This window comes from Maylandia zebra, linkage group LG6, assembly GCF_041146795.1.
Source record: "Maylandia zebra isolate NMK-2024a linkage group LG6, Mzebra_GT3a, whole genome shotgun sequence".
NCBI lineage: Eukaryota > Metazoa > Chordata > Actinopteri > Cichliformes > Cichlidae > Maylandia > Maylandia zebra.
The window spans coordinates 40,911,472-40,932,128 of record NC_135172.1 but is presented as its reverse complement, the minus strand read 5'-3'; the positions used below and the strand labels follow the sequence as shown (position 1 = coordinate 40,932,128).

The 20,657-nt window shown below is 43.0% G+C and overlaps 1 protein-coding gene across 4 annotated transcripts in view; it reads right to left on the bottom strand.

Annotated features, from left to right (window-relative positions):
- Nucleotides 1-20,657, bottom strand: part of rptor (regulatory associated protein of MTOR, complex 1) — a 209,975-nt gene that overhangs the window by 80,525 nt on the left and 108,793 nt on the right. For all 4 annotated transcript variants that reach the window (XM_004538776.6, XM_004538777.6, XM_012919090.3 and 1 more), the window contains 3 exons: nt 19,887-19,946; nt 3,362-3,462; nt 435-579 (listed from right to left, as the gene is read on the bottom strand). In XM_004538776.6, the coding sequence (XP_004538833.1) occupies nt 435-579; nt 3,362-3,462; nt 19,887-19,946 (306 nt within the window). The remainder of the gene's footprint in view (nt 1-434; nt 580-3,361; nt 3,463-19,886; nt 19,947-20,657) is intronic.

The following is a 20,657-nucleotide window of genomic DNA, read 5'->3' as shown; positions in this document are numbered from 1 at the left end:
AATTGCTTTGGTAAAATGAGGAATTGCAAAACCAAACTAAATGGTCAGAAAGACTCAAAGTAATTCCTGATGGAAAACAGTTTCAGACATTTAACATTTAACAATCAAACCCATAACTTTAGAACAATTGAGCCCTGAGGCAGATTTTTCCTTTTGTGCATAAGATGCCAGACTCATGGCCTTTTTTAATATCCCCACACTAACAATCATTAAACAGGCACACATAAAAAAGGCAACACTGTCTGCTCTCTAATCATAACGTGTGTTTGTTAGAAAGTCTGTTCAAACTCCAACTGCAGTGCGCCTGAACAAACAGCAAAGCCTCAAGGATGACTCTCCCTCGTACTCTTGCCTTCTGCTTTGCAAAGCTGTGGACATCTGTGTTACCGGTGTGCGTGAAAGTGAGCCCCGAGCTCAGTTTGTGTGCGTCTTACCACATGGCGTGCATGTATGTAGGGGGCAGGCGGGGGCTGCTGACTGGTGTGCAGTTGTATGACCTCATTATCCTCTCTGCTAACAGAAAATTGCGAAACAAGCTGGCCACCAGCAGGTCCTGACGAAACAACTTCTGGAACAAATCTGCAGAAAGAGAAAGGGAACATCAAATGATTTAAGTGAACACAGAGATAAGTTTGCATGTGGGAGGAAACGGGGGCCTGAAAGACTCGATAAACAAAAAGAAGCTTAACTAGAGCGAGGCGACTACTTTAGAGAAAAATGGGCTACTTTGTTTGTATGCTTAGAGAATATAAAGGGCAGGAAAATGCAGATTTAAGCCGTGTCGCAGTCACGTTTTCGTCAACTCATTAATGTATTCACCAATTCACTGTAATGGGGCCAGGCCAATCCCATGGCAATCTCTTAGCTTATGATTATGATTACTTCGCTTGTGTGTTGGGGATATTTTACGAGACACTGTCTGACAGCTTCTGTGCCCACTGCTAGTGTTGGGCTGTTTAAACACTGAAGTGTCATTGTGTGTGTGTGTGTGTGTGTGTGTGTGTGTGTGTGTGTGTGTGTGTGTGTGTGTGTGTGAGAGAGAGATTTGGATTAGGTGTGCAGTGCCTTCATTACAGGGATTCTTTCTGATGCGAGATGCTTCATTAACAGCAGAGCCCCGAGGGTTTAAAAGGCTTCTGCAGCCATCAGCCTTGTCACATTGCTATTCTAGCTGGGATACAGTTTGTCTCATGAGAGTCTGAGCCCTCCTCTGTGTGGATGTGTGTTGCATTCAACAGACAGGTGGCCAATGAGGGAATCTGCGTGCGATGCATGCAAACTGTAACAACATGTAGAAAAAAAGGAAATTGTGTGCGTTTTTATCTGGGGAGGCTGAGCTTGAGGGTAACGGCTAATGGCAGCGCTGTGTGTTGTAAGCAGGAGTTTTGCTACGTGTGTGTGTGTGTGTGTGTGTGTGTGTGTGTATACGGGTTTTTATGTCTGCCAAATTATGTTTAAATGATGTCCCCAATTACTCTGCTAGACGCTCCAAACACAATTAATCTCAATTTGAGCAGCCAACCTGCACGTACTGCACTTTTGGCATTTTATAGAAAACAGCTTCACTATTTTCTACCACTGGGGACGTTCTCAAAGTTTTAGCACTGCTGATGCGTCACTACTGCGCAGTTTTTATTAGGTGCCCTAATTTGAGCTCCCTGAGAACTGAAACACATGGGGTCATTTCATTTTTCATCACTGCCCAAACATGTTCAACTAAAGATTGCAGCGCGCCTCATGTTCCTCATGTTCCTGCATGTTTGCTTCTCTAATCATTTTAGAAGAAATTAAACTCTTACCTTCTTTTTCATAATTTATTGTGATATAAATATGTTATAAGGCTTCATTGCCCCTAAATAGAGAAATACAACAATGGTTTGATTTATGTTTATTTTCAAAAATGGATATTGACATTGACGGAAATATGCCAGATTTGATTTAATTGGCTGATCTTTATCTTCTGGCAACTTAAACCATATGCATTAAAATGAAAAGAAAAAAGCACCAGGGCACATACAGCAGCCCGTAAGTGCATAAGTGATGGAACAATGACATAATGTGCAAAACAAACATTAAATAGAAGCAAATAAGCAGAACTTCCAGCCACTCATCCAGATTTATCCATTTCATTTCTGGATTAGAACTGACTTGTATTTTAGCTTAAACTAACTGTTATTGTGGGTTGTTAAGCAAGAGTATCTGTTCAATCTGTTTATTGTATTAGTTCATATATTTTGGTTTTGGTAATCCCTGCTATAAAGTTCTGTGACTGAAAAAAAGAAAAACAAACAAAAACTAAACCAAGGTCAAGGAAGTCACCTTGGACACCACTACAGTCACTTCACTGCTTCTGCTAATTGCTGGAAAATGTCAACGCTTTACCTTTAATTTCTTTTTGGAGAAGAGGATGAAGTCAGAGGGGGCGCAATCTGGTGAGTGGGATGGGCAGTGAGCAAGGACTATGATGACATGGCCAAAAGCAAATTCTGGCTTTTTCATGTGCTCTGTGACGGCACCCTGGCACAAGTACGTTATGGAAATTATGAGTATTTATACCCTCTTAAAGAAAGAGCTGTTCGTGAAATGAGGCTGACCAGATCTGAAGGAGAACGAGTTGCACCAGGCATGGTCATCCGATTTATAGCTTCGAAACTCACACAGAGTACCATAAACCTGCTCCTACACCAGCTCTAAATGTCAGGAAACGCATTGCGTCTCTGCTACAAGCAGCTCGGCTTCCCATGTAGAGCCAAAACATCCAGAATCACCATCAGACAGCAGTCACTGGACTCAAAGTCTCCACTGGGATTAACCCTGGTTTAGGTTTCCCTATTTAATTAGACCTCAGCAGACAGGCGGGTTAACCCCAGAAAAATCCATTACTGTGCACAGTTTAGCTGGTTTGCAGCAGATGCTGTCGCTCAGAAACCTCGGCTAATTTTTGCCGTATCTAGCAAAACACTGGCAACCATCAGTGGCACTCTTCAGCCACACTGACTTCTCAGCCTCTCGCATTCACAAGATTTTCATAAAACCTGACCTGGACTGAAACACTAAGTTTGATGTCCACAGAGAAATCACAGATGTGCACCTCTAAAGCTCGCTGAGGTTTTTTAGCTGATGGTTTATTTTTTAGTGTGCTTTCCAGGCTGTGATATTTTCCCAGTGTCTTTCATTCCCAACATTTGTTTTGGAAGTTGAGATGAGTTTAATTTGGGATGCACTCACTTTCCATCATAAGAAAACTATTTCTAACCCAACTAATGTCTTTCTTAAGATCTTTTAAGGTACATTATTTTGGTGAGAACAGCTTGCTCACGACTGTTAAACAAAACTGTGTGCCTGCGTGTGAGCGCCTCACCTCTGGGCAGAACATTCCAGGCGATCGTGTCGGTGATGGCTGTGAAGATCCAGTTGAGCTCTCCGAGGGGAGTGCGTCTGTCATTGAGCCTGCCAGGGATCCTGCAACACACACAACACAACACAGATGGCTGTGTCAGCCGCGCTCACTGTATGTCACATAGTTTACTCAGAGGACAAAGTGGCAACTGCTCAGTACTATCATCACAACACATCTGAAGAAATTTACATTTGCACTTAGGTGCTTACTCAGAGGCCGAAAAGAAATGGGAGGCAGGATATGTGTGCACTCATACACTTGTGTGCAGAACACATACTGTAACCCTGTGAGCACAAGACCCGAGACACAGAGCGACATCAAAGATACATGCACTGTTTAGCTCAGATCATATGTGAGAGCCACGTGCAAAAGGCTTCAGGTTGCAGTCGTCGCGTAATAAACTCCAAGTGGACTTTTTAATCAAGTTAATCACAAATCAATTTGTGCGTGCATCTGTCATTGTCAACAGTAATTAAGATTTGTGTTCCACTGCAGCAGCTCGGGGCGGCTACATATGTTTGTAGGAATGACCACCTAATCAGATCCCTCAGCTTTTCTGGCATGAGAGCAACCTCAACTCTCTCAAAGTGGAGCGAGCGTGTGGGCAACTGGTGTAACCCCATGTCCCATGAATAAAGTCACCATATCCCTCTAAGAACTGGGTGCTTTGTTATTCTTCTTTCTTTTCCGCACAAAAAAAAGAACAAAGAAGAAATTTGACAACCATCAGAACAGGTTTTTGGTTTTTCCAAGGGTGGCCCTGGTATGCTGTAAAGGCAGATATCGCCCTCACTAACCAATGCTGCACACCCAATCAATTTGACCCCGAAATATGACAGAAACCACTCGGCTGTCTTGATGCATGCTCAATCATCCAGGTAAGTAAATCCCAAAAAGCTTGATTCTGGTCACCTGGATGAGTGACGAAACGTTTCCCCCCAAATAAAAACGTTATGTCAGGTGAACAGAATCAACCTTTTGGGAAACCACTCAGTTCAGAAAACAAAGCAGGAGTTCATCAAATTTTCGATGGTTGGTGGCTAAGAGTAGGAGAGTGGACTGGAAGAGCACCCAGAAGTACTTTCCAATAACAAGGTACTCTTTTCTCCTCTGCAACCTTGGTGATGTTGTGTAAATCCACCAATTATTACTGCAATTTGTAAGCTGACGACTTGCAAAGGATCAGCCGCCAAAATGACCAGCAACACATACCTCTGACATAATCAATACCCGGGCAACTCATCTGACCCGTGACTATTTGTTATCACCACTGGAGAAGATGATAAAAAATATCGACGACTTTATATACCTCTGTTATTAAAACCATTTTAACCTTTTCGTTTTTCATCGTTGGTTTAAATCAAAAAGGCCGGAAGGACATTGTTAACCTTTATCTCTAAAAATCAATCATAGACAGCTGCTTCACTGCTTAGTACTGAATACGTTTACTAAAAGGCTCGTGTCATTATCAGTGGTGCTTCACTAAAATCCTCATCTCACGCTAAAATCAACGTGTAAAACAAACAGCTGAAAGTTCCTGGAAGTCTGGTACAAGAGTGGATTGGAGAGGATTTCAGTCAGTGGTGATGGAGATCTTATCAGACGTAGGAAATACGAACACAGCCTTTGATACACCATGTAATACCATCTGGGAAGTGTCTGATTTGCAATGTATTTTAACACGTGGCCACTGCAGTAAAAGCATACCTGGATATAAGATCACACAGCAGAACACCATCAATAATAGATTTTCCTCTCGAGAGTCTGGACCTCAACATTATTGAAGCAGTGTGGCATCATCTTAACAGAGTGGAACAAAACGCAGCCAACACACAAAGAAAAGCTTTGGTTGCACTTCAAAAAGCTTGGATGAATGTTCCTGAATGTTCCTACTTCTGGGAATTTCTTGGTCATACCAAATACTGACTTTCAAGATTTTTAGAATTGCACAAACTTCCATTCATTTTTGCATGTTTCGCTGACTACTGTACATATTTCACATTTTCCTTGCAAAACAACAATGGGTTGGCTCATGACTTATGCGCCATACAGTAAAAGTGCCAGATTTTAATCAGGTTCATCAATCTAGCACAGATTATCTTCAGACCAAACCTCATGAAAATGACCGAGTGGAGTTTTCTCAGGGCTTAAAATTGCTCACCAGGAAATCCGACTATAATGTAATTTCTATGAATCACATCTCGCTACAGAAATCCAGCATTTGGCTCCTGTCTGACATTATTGCATTATTCACACAGCTGTGCGTTTGCGCCACAGTGACTTGACATGTGTAAACCCATGAACTGTACATCATACTTAAAGACGGTTATTCCATGACCAGCACCGTGGAAATGAGAGCTTGAGAATGTGCTGCTGAAAGAGAACAAGACGCCCCGACAGTAATCGCCGTAGCAAAACCAAGAAAATTACCTTTACAACACCTACCCGTCTGCCTTTTAATGAGCACTATTAAAAGCAATGAGGGAAACTAGGAGAATGGGCAAACATTAGCTGCCTCAGAGGCATTACAGTTAGTGTGAGCCATTTGAGCCCGAATAAAGAAATATATTTTAAATTAATGACAAATGTACAGGAAAGATAAATGCAGGAAAACACTGTTAAGAGCCTGCACGACCTCGATCACTGCAGCAAACAAAGCTGAAAACCTGTTTGAGTATGGATATGATTTAAAACATCAAACGTTCAGATTTGTTCCTATAAAGATTACTCTTTCAACAACACTCAACTGAACTGAAGGGACTGATTGCTTGAACTTTGACATTTTGGAAATGTAATCATTATTATCGTAAACATTCATATAGAATTTGGTCGTAATTATCATATGAATTCTTCAGTTATGCTAAAAATGTGTTAAAAAATAGACGTGCAAACCTTTTGGGGGAAGAAATTGCAATATTTCTGAATTATTATCGGTGATTTTGGTTTGTTAGACCAAAATGGTTAAAAGGTACATGTTGCTTCATATCTAGAAAATCAGGACTGTATTTACCATGGTTAGAAGATGATTAATTGTTTATGATGTTTTCTGCAATAATAAATATAAAGAAAGACAACAAAAACAAATGCAGGCCAACAAGTTCGAGAACAGCTGCTCTCCATCCTTTCTGAGTGAAGTTTTCAAACCAACATGAAAATGAACTTTTCCTGTGTGAGACAACTCTGACGATGAACTTGCTATGAGGACACAAAAACTATGTTATCCTGAGATAATGAGATAATAAACTTGCAAGATCAAAACATAACTGTAAACCAGAAGTGGTTTTGGCTTCTTTAATAATGTATAAAATGAGAGGGAAACAAGTTTTGGTGAATAAATAATGGAGGCTCGGTAATGATTGGCTCAGAAATCGGTTATAGTAATTGCACAACACTGACATCCAGAAGTGCGCTCGCCCAATTTGATCACGTTGTGTCATCACCGACAGTCACTCCCTAACGTTATTGTTTCCAGCCTGATTTTATAATCGTTAGTTGGTGCACTACAGCACTGTCAAGAACCAAGATGTCTCTACACAGAACCATTACCGGTCAAAAAATGACAACATATATAACACACAGCCACCTCAGTGGTAAACACTTGATTCCATTCACTATAAAGCATCAGCAATAAAGTCCCGCAGCAGCATTTTAAGCTATTTAGAATCGCCAACAAAGTACTTTTTAATACACAGAGCGTGTGAACTTTTTCTGACCTAAACCTCCCCTCTCTTCCTCTAAGTGACAGATAATGGAAGCTGTGAAGCTCCTGGCAGGTACAAGCCAACTGTATAACCATGAGGGCCGGCCAGCTCCTGAGCACTTTGAGTGCTTGCCAAAGATGTTTGGCAAGTCAGCAGTAAGGATGAACACTCAGCAGTTCATATCCTTGCTTAGTATCCAATATAATATATTTGGGGACAGAAAAAGACATTGCACTGGTGGACGGATGAACAGATAGATGGATAGCTCACTGAACGGCCTGGAAAAATGCCCTCTGAGGCTTTGAGGCTTGTGTCATCGATCAAAACCTGTCATTTCTTCACATTTTCTGGTGTTTTGCTGTACTACGGTATTTTGTATATCAATTTTATACTGATGCGCTTGTTTTATGTGAGAACGCACATGGATCTTATCAGGCTGTACTGTGAATGAGCATCATTAATCAGTGATATAGTTTGTTTGTTGAGGCACTTGATGAAACATCAAAGTTTGCGCTAGTCATACTGATGAACTCATCTGCTTTCCAAACCACCAGAGGCTTGAAGACGAGAGGTCAGACACACATGAAACAAACTGAAATGTCGAAGTTAAAAAAGAGAAAATCATGAAAGGCTGAATTGTGACTAAGCCTGCGCAGATCACAACAAACCTCCCTGCAAAGCTGCCTATAAGCTCCAGTGGGTATTCCAAGACTAGCAAACAGTATAACGTCTGAAATATAAGCCAAAAAAGATTTAAAAAATGTATTTACTTATATTTAAAGGGGTAAAAGGGGGGATGAAAACCATCTCTTGGTCTTTCTCTTTAAACCATAGTTCTCTGGTATCATTGGGCAGAATAAGGCCCAATGACAGATTTTGTTTTTATTACCACTGATGCACCAAACGCCCAACACCAATCCATCCTCAGCATGTCTGAAAACAAGCTTCTGGATGTGAGCAGGGTCATAAAATCCTCTGTAAAAGGAATAAGCTGTTGATCTTATCTAAAGAGAAAAGGCACGCACCCCGAGGGCAGCTGCCATGTAGCTCCTCTCTGATATCTCTGTGCAGCGAGTGCACCAAGTATTCCCTTACAGGATCAATTAATGTATTTTAAAGGCTGAGGTGCCATTTTCAGCGATATGATTTCTTCAATATTGGAGTCTAACTTCAGGGACTCCCCAGTGAGTGCCACACAGACGGTGTCAGACGCTCGGAGGGGTTGGGGGGGCTGGCTCTGCACACCGGGGGGAGTCTCGCTGTGAATATGGATCAACCTACGACAGTTATGTGACCCCCACGTGAGATAAAAGAGAACTGATGAGCGATGAAAGACGCCGTAGCATGAGACATACCGAGCGCGTAAAATCCACATGCGCTGTGCTTCGTGACTCCTTATGCAAGAGCCTATTGTGACTGGATGCAGCCAGAATGTGTGTTGGATGTATGTGGGAAGCAGAGACAGAAGGGTGCACAGATGGAGCAAAAACAGAGGAATGATCAAATTAATAAACAAACCAACAACATGCAACTACTCGACGCCGCCATTATGTGGAATTCATTTCACCACAAATGTTTGTAACATCTCAGGAGCGATGAGTGTAACGTGCATTGTTTCCAACTGCGGATGACCTTTAAAGGTGAGAATACGAGCCCAGTGAGTGGTCAGCGAGTGCAACACATGCTCATGCCCACGTGTCCAAGCAGGACTCAGCAAAAAGATGACAAAGAGGATTAAAAAAAGGCTGCTTTGAATACTATTTGTAACCAATTACGCAAGACACGTTTTAAAAGGCTGAAAAATAACAAGCTGTCCTGGTTCTCTCTGTTGGAGCCTACAAAGAAAAACCACCAGGTGTGATTTAGGTATTGTTGTTGCTAGGATACCACCGAGCCGGCTGACTAGTCGCCATCACTAATGTTTGTCTAGTATTTTTGAAAACTTAGTTATTTAGTTCTTTACAGGACACACTGGCATCGTACAGTCAACATTAAATTGTTATAAATAACAAACAAACAGACCGTACACGACACACAGAGGACAGCTCTCAGCTCTCAGCGAAGGCGGTCGCACTTTCTCCTCTCCTCCTCACCCTTATCTTCCCTGCTTAGCATCTATGTCCTTGTCTTGTCTTGCGTGCATTACTTTCCCTGGAACAGCCTCTCACTGTCGTTCTCTAAACCTAAAAGAGAATTATGGATTTGATCAACTGGTCCCTGAGTGCTATTGACACCCTTTTCTCAACGAGAAGTCGGGGCTCGGGAGAGCCTGAGTGCCCTGGAGGGACTTTCCCTGCCGGTTACACGATGGACGGGTGGCAGAACTGGAGGACCGTGTGCCTGGCGGGACTGTCGATCGAGGACGCTGAAGATATCTACCTATTCGGAACCATGATAACAGGGTTCATGCTGATCGGCGTTGGCCTAGCCCTGCTTTATCGGAGAAATAAGAGAGCAGAACCGGCTGTTCAAACCCCCACATGGCTGCCCGCTGGATTCGAAGCGCGGGGACGAGGTGCGACCTCTCACAACGAACGTAATATGGTCAACACCTTGGAGACGCTTACTGCTGCTGTGAAGGCTCAAAACAACACCATTGAGCGTATGAGGGGAAACATCAGAGAAAGGCCTGCTCAAAATGACACCCTTGAGCGACAGTTGGAAAACATCGCAGAACGGATCACTGCAGTTGTGAAGTCTCAGAATCAAAAGACTGACAACACCTTGGAACTGAAGTTTGATACCATCATGGGGAGGCTCGCAGCTCTTCAACGCGAAGTTGAGGGACCTGTCTCAGAGTGCTAAAATTCGAGCTGCTCACAAAACAGAAATTAACAATATTCAACATTCGGACACCACGGCGCCAGCTGCAGGCCCAAGGCTGGAGCCCACCAAAACAACTCCCTGATAACGACTGTGTGATGACTATTCTTCCCGTCCCATGAAGGCCACCTGGGTTGGCTGGCAGACTGTTTACTTAGCCTGATAGAGCGAAGGACACTGTCTCCGCTGAACTCTGGACACACACACACGTACACTTACACTGATAAGCAGTGTTGGGGAGTAACGGAATACATGTACCGCCGTTACGTATTTAGAATACAAAATATGAGTAACTGTATTCCGTTACAGTTACCGTTTAAAAAGGTGGTATTCAGAATACAGTTACTTTGTTGAAATAAATGGAATACACTGCGGTACTTTCCTGTTTCATTTTGTCGCGGGTCAGGACTGTTTGGGTTTTGTTTGACAGCTACGTTCTTTTGTTCCAGGCGGCAGCGTTACGGTTGCCATGGTTACAGGGCGACGCTCTCTCTCTCTGCGACTGTGTGTTTCCTGGGTGAGAGAGCGCCTTTTCGTTGTTGTTGTGCTAAGCTAACAGGCAGAATGCTACAAGCATAGCTCTAAAGCAGGGGTGCTCAATACGTCGATCGCGATCGACCAGTCGATCGCAAAGGTAGTATTGGTAGATCGCATGGCATTAAAAAAAATAGATGCCAGCCTATCATCCATCCCGTCACTTGATTGATACAGGGAAGCCAGTCAGATTACATCAGATTTTTTCTGACGCTTAGGTCGCTGCGCATGCGCAAACAGCGGCGCGAAGTGTAGTAAAACTGACAAGCTAGTCAGCGAGTTAACTCCAATTTTTAGCTCTCGGTTTTTTCTCTTAAACCTGGCCGTCAGCAGCTACTGTCCGGACTATGCATCCCTGGCTGATTCAATTCAGTGCAAGTCATCAGAGTAAACTCAGGTAATGACAAAAAATTTACATAGTTAATTGTGTTGTGAAATATTGGATATTGCGGTTATGCATGTATACATTGTAGATATAAAGAATCCTCAATATATTTATAAATAAGTATATGTTTTGGATTTTTGTAGTGGGTAGATCATTTTGACTTGGTCATTTTATAAGTAGCTCACATGCGGAAAAAGTGTGAGCACCCCTGCTCTAAAGAATGTAGCATCATGTTCAGTGTAGTCCGTGCTGCAGGAAGAATGGACTGCCATACACGTTATGTGTCTGTGAGCGCTAGGAGGGAGAAAAAGGGGAGTGGAAAGGTACGAGCAGTCATCGAGCAAAAACGGGAGCTGGAAGCATGTAAATATAATAATAACCACTGCAGCCAAGAAGAGTGCCTGACGAGCCCAGTTGTAAGTAAGCTATTAAGACTCGACTGTACACTGTGTTCGTGTTTTCCTCCGAAAACAACAAGTTCCGTTGGAGCAGCCTTTCAACGCCTCTCTCTGTCTGTCGCAAGAAAAGTTGACCCACACAACAAAGTAGAGCTATTTTTCGGCTACCAGCCGACAGGGACCCCGCCGTATTATGCTGGGCTTACACTGTGCGATTTTTTCAGTCGCGCGATTCAGCTCCTGCTCAAACTGTACGATTGACTCGCAGGGGTTAGAAGTTCATAGGTCACGATGCAGGGTCTCACACTATACGGCCCGATGCTCTGATGCGACCTGAGTGCTCACACTGCGTCCATAAAAATGAAGGTTATAACAGAAATTCTGTCGCTCGCTCTCCCTCTCCGTCTTTCACTCACACAGACACACCACCACCATCAACTTTGCTAAATTGCTAATGAAAAACATTGGTCAGGCAGCTGTGATTGAGCAGCAGTGTCGATCCAACTATTTTCACGGTTGTTGTGGTCGTGATAATTTTGTGAGGCCACATCGAAAGGGCTCGGATGGTTCTACAGGTTGTGCCTCCATCGCTTGTGTCCAGATCACACGCTGCACTGCCGTGCTACGCCGTCTTTTTCGCTGACATTTGTGTTTGCGCGTGCGCAGTGTGGCAAACTGCGGTGACACCCTCACGACCAAGCGATTGATGATCGGGAGCTGGTCGTGAGGTGTCAATCGCTTCTCGTTACCTCACGTATACTACACGATGCACGACGCACGATGAAGGCCAAAATCGGGCCGATCGCCAAAACGATCGCACGACTCAAAATCGGCTCAAAATGGGCCAAAAATCGCACAGTGTGAGCCCAGCATTAGTCAGAGGTCCCTTTACTACAGTTCGGAGTCGCGGACCTTCAGTAATAGTAATAAATCACACAGCAATAGTACATTCACGTTGTTGTAAAAAGCATGATAATATTGTAGCGGGTCAGGGCTGTTCGGGGTTCTGCTTGTACAGTTATGTTTTGTGTATGTTGCCATGGTGACGCCCTCTCGCTGCGACGGTGTGTCCTTCCGGGGTCAGAGGGCGCCCTATGTGTGTTGTGGTTGCCGCGCTGAGCAGTTAGCTAGTGGCAGTGTGTTCTTCTGCAAATGTAATAAACGGCTGTGCTCCCTGGCTAGCTCACGGGAAGCAAGACCAAACGATACCTCCGTCTCCTCCTTGTCTGAACTCGCCACAATATATTAAGTAATCCAAAGTATTCAGAATACGTTACTGTCATTGAGTAACGTAACAGAATAGGTTACATTTTGGGGCATGTATTCTGTATTCTGTAATGGAATACATTTTAAAAGTAACCTTCCCAACACTGCTGATAAGCACACACTCATCCCCCCTCCCTTCCAAACGCCTTCAATGCTTGTTTCCTGAAGGGGCAGCACGGCGGGTCTGTGTGCCGCGCTGGAATGGTAGCGCTGTGCAGGGTGGCTGCTGTGTTCGCTTCGGATTACTCCTCAACCCCCACCCACCCCTGTGGCTTGTCATGTCTTCACAATGTTGTGCTGTGGACATTTATGTGCTTCTTGTGCAGAGGAGTTTTTTTTGTTTCCTGTTCTCATGCTGTCCTACCATGGAAGCATAGCATGAGTAGGGGTCTCTTTTTTCCTCTTGTACTTTCCCCAGTGTAGTGTACATTTCAATGTTTTTTTCTGATTCTACCAATCTCTGACCTGTATCCCCATGTAATGTTTGTGCTATATGTGTAAGGTCGGGGGGGGGGGGTCCTATTTCACTGCAGGGCAACCTGCATGTGACGAATAAAGCTTTGATTGATTGATAATAGAAAAACATTTTTATTAATATTTGTAATAGAAACAAAGCATAAAATCAGAGTAAATAATAAGGAAAATAAATATAGTGTAAGAAGTAAAAAAAAAAAATACAAAAAAAAAGATAGCACAAGTACCTTAGACAAGAAGAAAGTATTAAAGAGTCATTTAAAACTATTTTTCTCTGGTAATGACGCTGTGGAGCACAAATGGAAAACACCTGATATTCTTTAGTTTTTAAGCGGCTGTGGGGACAACTAAGAGCTGATGTGTTAGTAAACCTACAAAGAAGGGAAGCCATGTAACGTAATCCCAAAAAGTTTTAATTTAATTCTATACCCAACAGGTGAGCATCAACCTCCAGGGCTGAAAGATGAAGTCAATTCCTCTAATGATAGAGAAGTGAGTCATTCACCATAGACGCCCATGTTAAAACATTACAGTTCAGCTAATTTGCTCATTCACTGTTTGTGGCGGCCCAACAGCCAACCACTGTCAATTTTGCTAATTCAAGTCAGTGAACGGGTGCACTCGACCATGCTGTTGATGCCTTTTGGAGCATTTTTGGTGGCCTGTTAGAGACAACCCACAGAGTTTGTGCTCCAGGGTTTGAGAGTGAAATCCTGGCATATTAACAAGTACTTAGTAGGAGTTATCAGGTAAACGTGTGTGCGTTGAATCCGTACATTTTACAGATGCAGCTTGCTAAGGAGGCTTGCTAGTAGGGCTGGGCCATATCATACCGTTCGTGATGGCAAGCTACATTGTAGCCACAGTCACCCTGGGGCGCACTGACAGAGGCGAGGCTGCTGGACACTGGCGCCACTGGGCCCTCTGACCACCACCAGTAGGCAACGGGTGAAGTGTCTTGCCCAAGGACACAACGACCGAGACTGTCCAAGCCGGGGCTCGAACCGGCAACCTTCCGATTACAAGGCGAACTCCCAACTCTTGAGCCACGACAGTGCCCCTTATAATCCTGTGTGCCTTATGTATGAATTCTGGTTGTGTTTACTGACCTCGAAACGATTTTATGTACACGGCGCTCGAGAATTTGTCAAAAATGTTGTAGTACAACTTTGCTAAGCTACGAAGCCGCACCGCTTGATGGATTGTCGGAGCATTACGGCCATCGTAGTCAGAAGCCTCGCGGAGTGATACGTACTGTGCCTCAACATAATATTACCGTATTGTGTGTGTGTGCATCCTTTTTTTAAGTTTTGTGGATATTATACATGGTTATGCTGAGGATATGTCAGCCAGTTTCCACTGGAAATGCCTCTTGGTTAAACTGTCAGGGAGGAATTTGCATTTGCACTGTTAAATTTTTAAACTTTAATCCGCATAAAAACAGCTGCTTGTTTAAGTGAAAATACATTGATGGGGTTTTTTTCACTAATAAAGTTGTGGAGTTGTAAAGTATTTTGTCTCGTTTCAATTTTATAGTTATATTTTATCAGTTATATCGTTATCGCACATTTTTAAATGTATATCGTGATAAATATTTTTGGCCATATCGCCCTGCTCTACTTGCTAGCTTTAGTTACACTTAACATGTAAAACAGACTCGTCTTAAATATGTTAAGTCCTGGCTCCAAAACCAATACAAAGGGTTTTAAATCTAACATTAAAGTTAGAAAATGAGGATTAGAACAAACAAATGACGGTAAGGGGGATAAAGCCATCTTTTATATACAGTCTATAACGTGGTCTTGTTGAAAGTCTGGCTTGTAACAAGATAAAAGGAGGAAATGGCCTTTTGGGCAAGCACAGAGTACAGAGAGCTTGATCATTTCAATATTACGAGGTGAAAGAATTTATTTAAGGCAAGTTTGAGATGAAAAAAAACTATCTGTACGACTCTTAATCAAGGGTCACATTTGAACTCCATAATCTAACGGAAGCTTTAAGGCAGGGGTGGGGAACTCCAGGCCTTGAGGGCCGGTGTCCTGCAGGTTTTAGATATCATCCTGGGTCAACACACCTAAATCAAACAATTAGTTCATTACCAGGCATCTGGAGAACTTCAGGATAAGTTGAGGAGGTAATTTAGCCTTTAAATCAGCTGTGTTGGATCAAAGACACATCTAAAACCTGCAGGACACTGGCCCTTGACGCCTGGAGTTCCCACACCCCTGCTTTAAGACTTCTAGTATTTAGTATCAAGAGCGAAGCGATGAGATAAACACAAAAGTCACTACCTATAGTCGCCCTAAGTCAGCAGAACATACAGCCAAGCGTAATTTGCAAAGCAGTGGAAATGAATGTTTGAATTATCTGAATGAAGAAGTCACTAATGACGTCAAATACTGAGCTCAGAGATGATCCGTTATTTCACTTTGACGGACACCAGCTGACTCAACACTTAGCCCTCTGTCCTACAGGCAGGAGATGCAATCAGCCAAAACAGCTACTAAAGCATCAGGATTTCCAGCGTCTGTGTTAAATTCACACAAACACCTTCGCCAGTCACACTCAGGTCTGCTGAAACCTCAATGAAGACAAGTACGGCATTAATATGAATATGAAAACTCAACTCTGTGAGTATGCACCCTGCTTTAATGTGATCTTGACAACTCATGCTAGGGCTGGATTGGCTGACCCTGAGTTATGCTGCTACAGGCTCCGGCTCATGATGCAGTCCACTCTTGTTTCAGGCTTCAAGTGTTTATAGGCCACTGCTGCACGTCTTTGAATGTCGTCTGCTGTGTTGTTTGTGGTCTCTGTGTGTTCTCCTATTCTTTTATCCTGAACTAGGGGACATCTGCTCCAAGCTGAGGGTGAGCCCTCTCCATGAGCCTGGTTCTGATAGATTCTTTTCCTGTTAAAAGGGCGTTCTTCCTCGTCACTGTCGCTAAATGTTTGCTCATAGAAGACATCTGGATCATTGAGGTTCTCTATCTAATACTGCAGGGTGTTTACCTGACAGCAAGTCCCTTGAGATGACTTCTGTTGTGCATAAATAAAAGGGAGTGAACATGAACACAGCCTCAAGAATAAAGATGCTCAACAGGCTGGAAAAGGTTTGAAAACCCCCAGATTACACATGACAGAATTCATGACCCAAGTTACCCTCAATCAACAAAGATCAGTCCAGTAAAGTAGCCTGTAAGTGTCTGAAGACCTCTCATTGGCTAAGGTGCATACCTATAGGTTTACAATCAGCTACATAGCGGACAGCGATGGTGCATGGTAGAGGACCGAGGAGAAAGCACGGCTCTTCAGAAAAAACATTGCATATGAGGTTAAATCTAATATTTTCACTTCAGCTGTCTAACTGTATTCCCTTTAAACAAGAGCCTGTAAATGTGTGGAAATAAGATGTTGCTTTTGGTCATATTAATGTAGAAATCTTAAAAAAAACAAACAAAAAACTGGTCTTTCTGTGTATCATGTTTTATTCCTCATATAATAGCCTGCTGTTAATAATTCCATGGTTGTGCATCAACTCAAGGTCACGTATCTCATGAATTACACATTTTACAGCTCTTTTTTTTTTTTGTTTTAAATTAGGACAGTTTCAAGTTGAAAACATCTCCAATGCAATCTGTTGAGCCTATACTAAAAGGTCAGCATTTTGCTGCCGTGCACCCTTACCACTTTTACTGCTTTGTTTGTTGCTGTGTTCATCTCTGAGGCAGACAGGTAGCATGAAGGGTCAAGCAGAGAAGGCATGTGTGTGACGGGTTCACCCTACAGCCTGGATTTTTCTCTTTGAAGGTTTTTTGTTCTCTCTGCTTGCCGTGGCTATACATACTAAGAGACCATTACAGGAATCAAAGCTACAACATAGTCCATTCTTTAAGATTGTGCCTTTGTCTTTGACAGAAACTACTTTGAATTTCATTTTGATTTAGCAGAAAGACTCTCACACCATTGTTAACCTTTCACGTCTTTGATGTTGCTGTTCAGTGTTTTACTCGCGGCCTAACGGCAGAATGAGACGAGAGGGGAAATGCTTTCCCTACCGCCATCTCTGACGCAGACTAGTGTGACGTTTCTGGGTGCTAAAATTCTCCTTACAGCATTCAGGTCATATATTACTTTTTCTACTTTACTGCAGAATAATTCTGGTGAGACAAGTGATGAAAGACAAACAGGACGTGAGAGCTAGAGCATGAATGGATACTGTCAAACCCAGCGACTAATGTTGGTGTGGTTGAGAAGGTGGAAAGTGGGGAGAAAGGAAACAGAAATGGAAGAAGAGGTTATTTCATCAAAGGTGTTCTTCATCGCTCTAGTGGTTTTACCATCGTGCCATGGGAGTCGTGCCGCAGGAGCTGTGGCTGTTGTGTACTCGGGCATTACTGTTGTAACACTCATCCACGAGAGAGTAGTGGGGGGAAAAAATGGCGTGTACAAATGAAAAGATCAGACAGAAAGTACAAACAAGCAAAAAGATTTATAGTCAAGATAATAAGAACCATGTCAAATAAATTGTGGAGAGAAGACTTGTTAGAATTATGACTAATCCCCACTAATCTCGCAGAAACTTGGGAAGCAAGTCAATAGTGAACCTGTAAATTCCCCAACAAATAACACAGCTGCACCTCCTCTGGGCCCACAACAGGTGAAATACTTCTTCTACACGTAGTTTCTCAGATATTAAGTATGAACAGAGCAGAAATAAACAGTGAGTGATGAGTCACATAATTTATCATTTATGAAATGTAACAGCTGGAGGAAAGAAACTTTAAGCAGAGTGAGTACAACTGAAAAAAGGAACAAACAATCCTAATTATAATCCTGGGCAGCAGGTTAATGACAAGAAACATGAAAGATTTAGCTCTACATAGAAAACCTGTGTGGTTTTTGCATCAGGAGAAATGAATTTTTATCATCTCTCTTATTTTTCCATATGTGCTCAGTTTTATCAACAAACTTGTTCTTCAGATTTTTCAAATTAAAAGCTTACAAGTGAATATGTAAATATGTTGTGTTCACACCTCTGCTGCAGAAGCGACAGGATATTTCCAGAGGACGATAAAAACCTGCAAATGACACCTTTAACTTTGTGATGGGCAGCAAAACAAAGCGGAGCTGCAAACCAAGATCATGCGTCCAGCATATATTTCCACATTAGTGGAAAGTGTTGACTTTCCATGAACGCAACTTAAAGAGATTCGTCCCAGGACATTTGTGCCCATTTGTTTAGGGATTTCACAATCCAGGCAGATGTTTTTGCATGCAGTGATCCAAAAATCAACAGCAGGTAACCTGATGTAGGTAGTTATAGCTATGTGTGCGATCGAAGCTGGAGTGAGCCTGAGCTGCAAAGGAAGCTACATCAGAGTTCACCACAAAGGGAAGAAAAACTAATAATCAAAGATTAAAAAAGCAACCTGAGAAAGTCTTTCTATGTCATACCTTTGGTCTTCTCTGGAGCAGGCCGAAGCATCAACAATTAGCCCCTCCCCTTAAGGCCACCCTCACTATTCTGCAAACTTTCTTCTGATTAGCTGCCGCTTGCAAACAAACGATTTAACCATCACATGGTGCAGTCAGACCTGTGTGCCTGCGAGGACCATGGCAGTAAATCTACTCTCATCGACATCATACACCATGAGTGGAAAAAACTTCCTGAAATCGGAGCATTTAGAGCAGTCCGAGTCTTGAGCTTTAGGCTCATTGGATTTACTGGGTCAAGCTTGGGTCCTCTACCAGAGACCTGAGAGTTTGAGGGTTCTGAGCAGTATCTCCATTGTTCCCAAAACTGAGGTAGCATGGGGGCCTAGCCTGGGACATACCCTTGCTGGGATTCGAACCTCTGACCTACTGTTCCTACTATCCAGCTACTATTAAAGGTAAGATAATAAAGGAAAAGCAGACTAGATCACCTTTAAGGTGGATAAACCCTACAATCTGAGAAACCAAACTACTATGAAAGCCACTGACAGAGTTGAGGGATTAGAAATATCCTCTCCAAAGAACAAAATGATGTTTTGGACAGGAAAGGAAAACTGCGTCACTGTGGGACTGCTGCTGTGTACAAAGCACCAAAACACACACAAAAAGGAAAAAGAATATAAAGACACACAGGACAAGAATGAGCACACGAGCTCACAGTTTCTCCGTGTACACCCTCATCCAAAAACTAATTAAAGTCCAGTATATAATAGAGATGTGGAAGTAATGTGTGGATGTGCACTCACAGGCTGTCAGTGACAGGCAGAAATCATAATCTGAGTAGGTGAAGACAAGTGATTACTCACCTTAAGCAAACAGAGTGTGACATGTCATTAAGAGACTGCTGACACAGTCTTCAACTTCAGCACCTCAAGGTGCTTTCCAATGAGATGTACTGTTTTCTGCTGAGATTTAACAGCCCGTTTTTAAGTTACTTACGGCTTCAAAAACCAAGTCTCACTCAACTTAGTTTATCGGTGTCACTTTACCCTACCCCCGCACCTAAGGTTTGAAAAAGGAGCCACGCTGATGGTTCTGTGAAACTACTAAAACTCTGGATATGACATCCATATTGAATGTTATTATCAATCTCAGTGTATGTGCCTACGAGCAAGAGATGTTCCACACTCCGCCGTTTGGCACCCGCAGGTTTATGCAAGAAATGCACAGCTTTAAATCTGCCAAACTGCTGCTGCTTCAACTGTGAGGAGGAAACAAAGGCTGGGAATTATACCTGCAGGATGGAAAACAACAGAGAGGGCTGACAATGACGGCGACGAGAGCAAAGAGACAGACGGGAAGACAGACAGGAGAGAGTGACACGAGGAAAACAGGATAATGATCTCTTTAGACTGAGCCCTCCTGTAAAGAGGGAGACAGTCAAAGGATGGCTGTGGAGTGCCACTTACTTCTCAATGAGGTCTAACGTCACCCCTGGCACCAACTTGGCACTCTTCTGCATACAAAACCTGGGGGGGAAAACACAGGGAAAGGTTAGTGATCAGGGCTGTAATGAAAACAAGAGGGGCTCACAGACGAGACAATGCAATAAAAGCGTTTGGCCTCTACAGCACAAATTTTATGACCAATGAGGGAAACAATCAGCGGATAAACACTCAAATGAAAAACGAGCCCTTCAAAGATTACAACCACTGAGCACTGATAAGTGTATTTTGGCTGAGTTACAGTCAAAGGGGAGGGGGGAAGGCGGCGAGATACACATCGTATTTCTGAAATGCCTGTCAGGGGGGCGGGGGTTGTTTACTATGCGCGGTTAGCTCCGAGAGGTCGAGCCAGCTGTAAGTCACAGCAGGAAGATGCTCGGAGTCTTCACAGATGCTCGGCTCAACGCTCGGCGATGACTGTGAGTCATCACACACCTGGAAGAGCGCAGGTGTGTGCACACAAGCACACGTCAGTCACACAAACATCAGCTGCAGGAATGTTAAAGCAGGAAGGAGATTCACATCACAGCCAGAAAATCATTGGGTTCCCTCACACACAAAGATTTCCAGGTGACGACTAGTTTATTAATTGTTCTAATCCATAACTCACGTTTTTAATAAAAAGAGATACTAATAAAGACAAGGACAAGTGGCGAGTCTGTGTAGACATGCACCTCGTGCAAAAAGAGCTAACAGTGGTAGGATAAAATATTTGGAAGAAAAAAAATTTGGCGC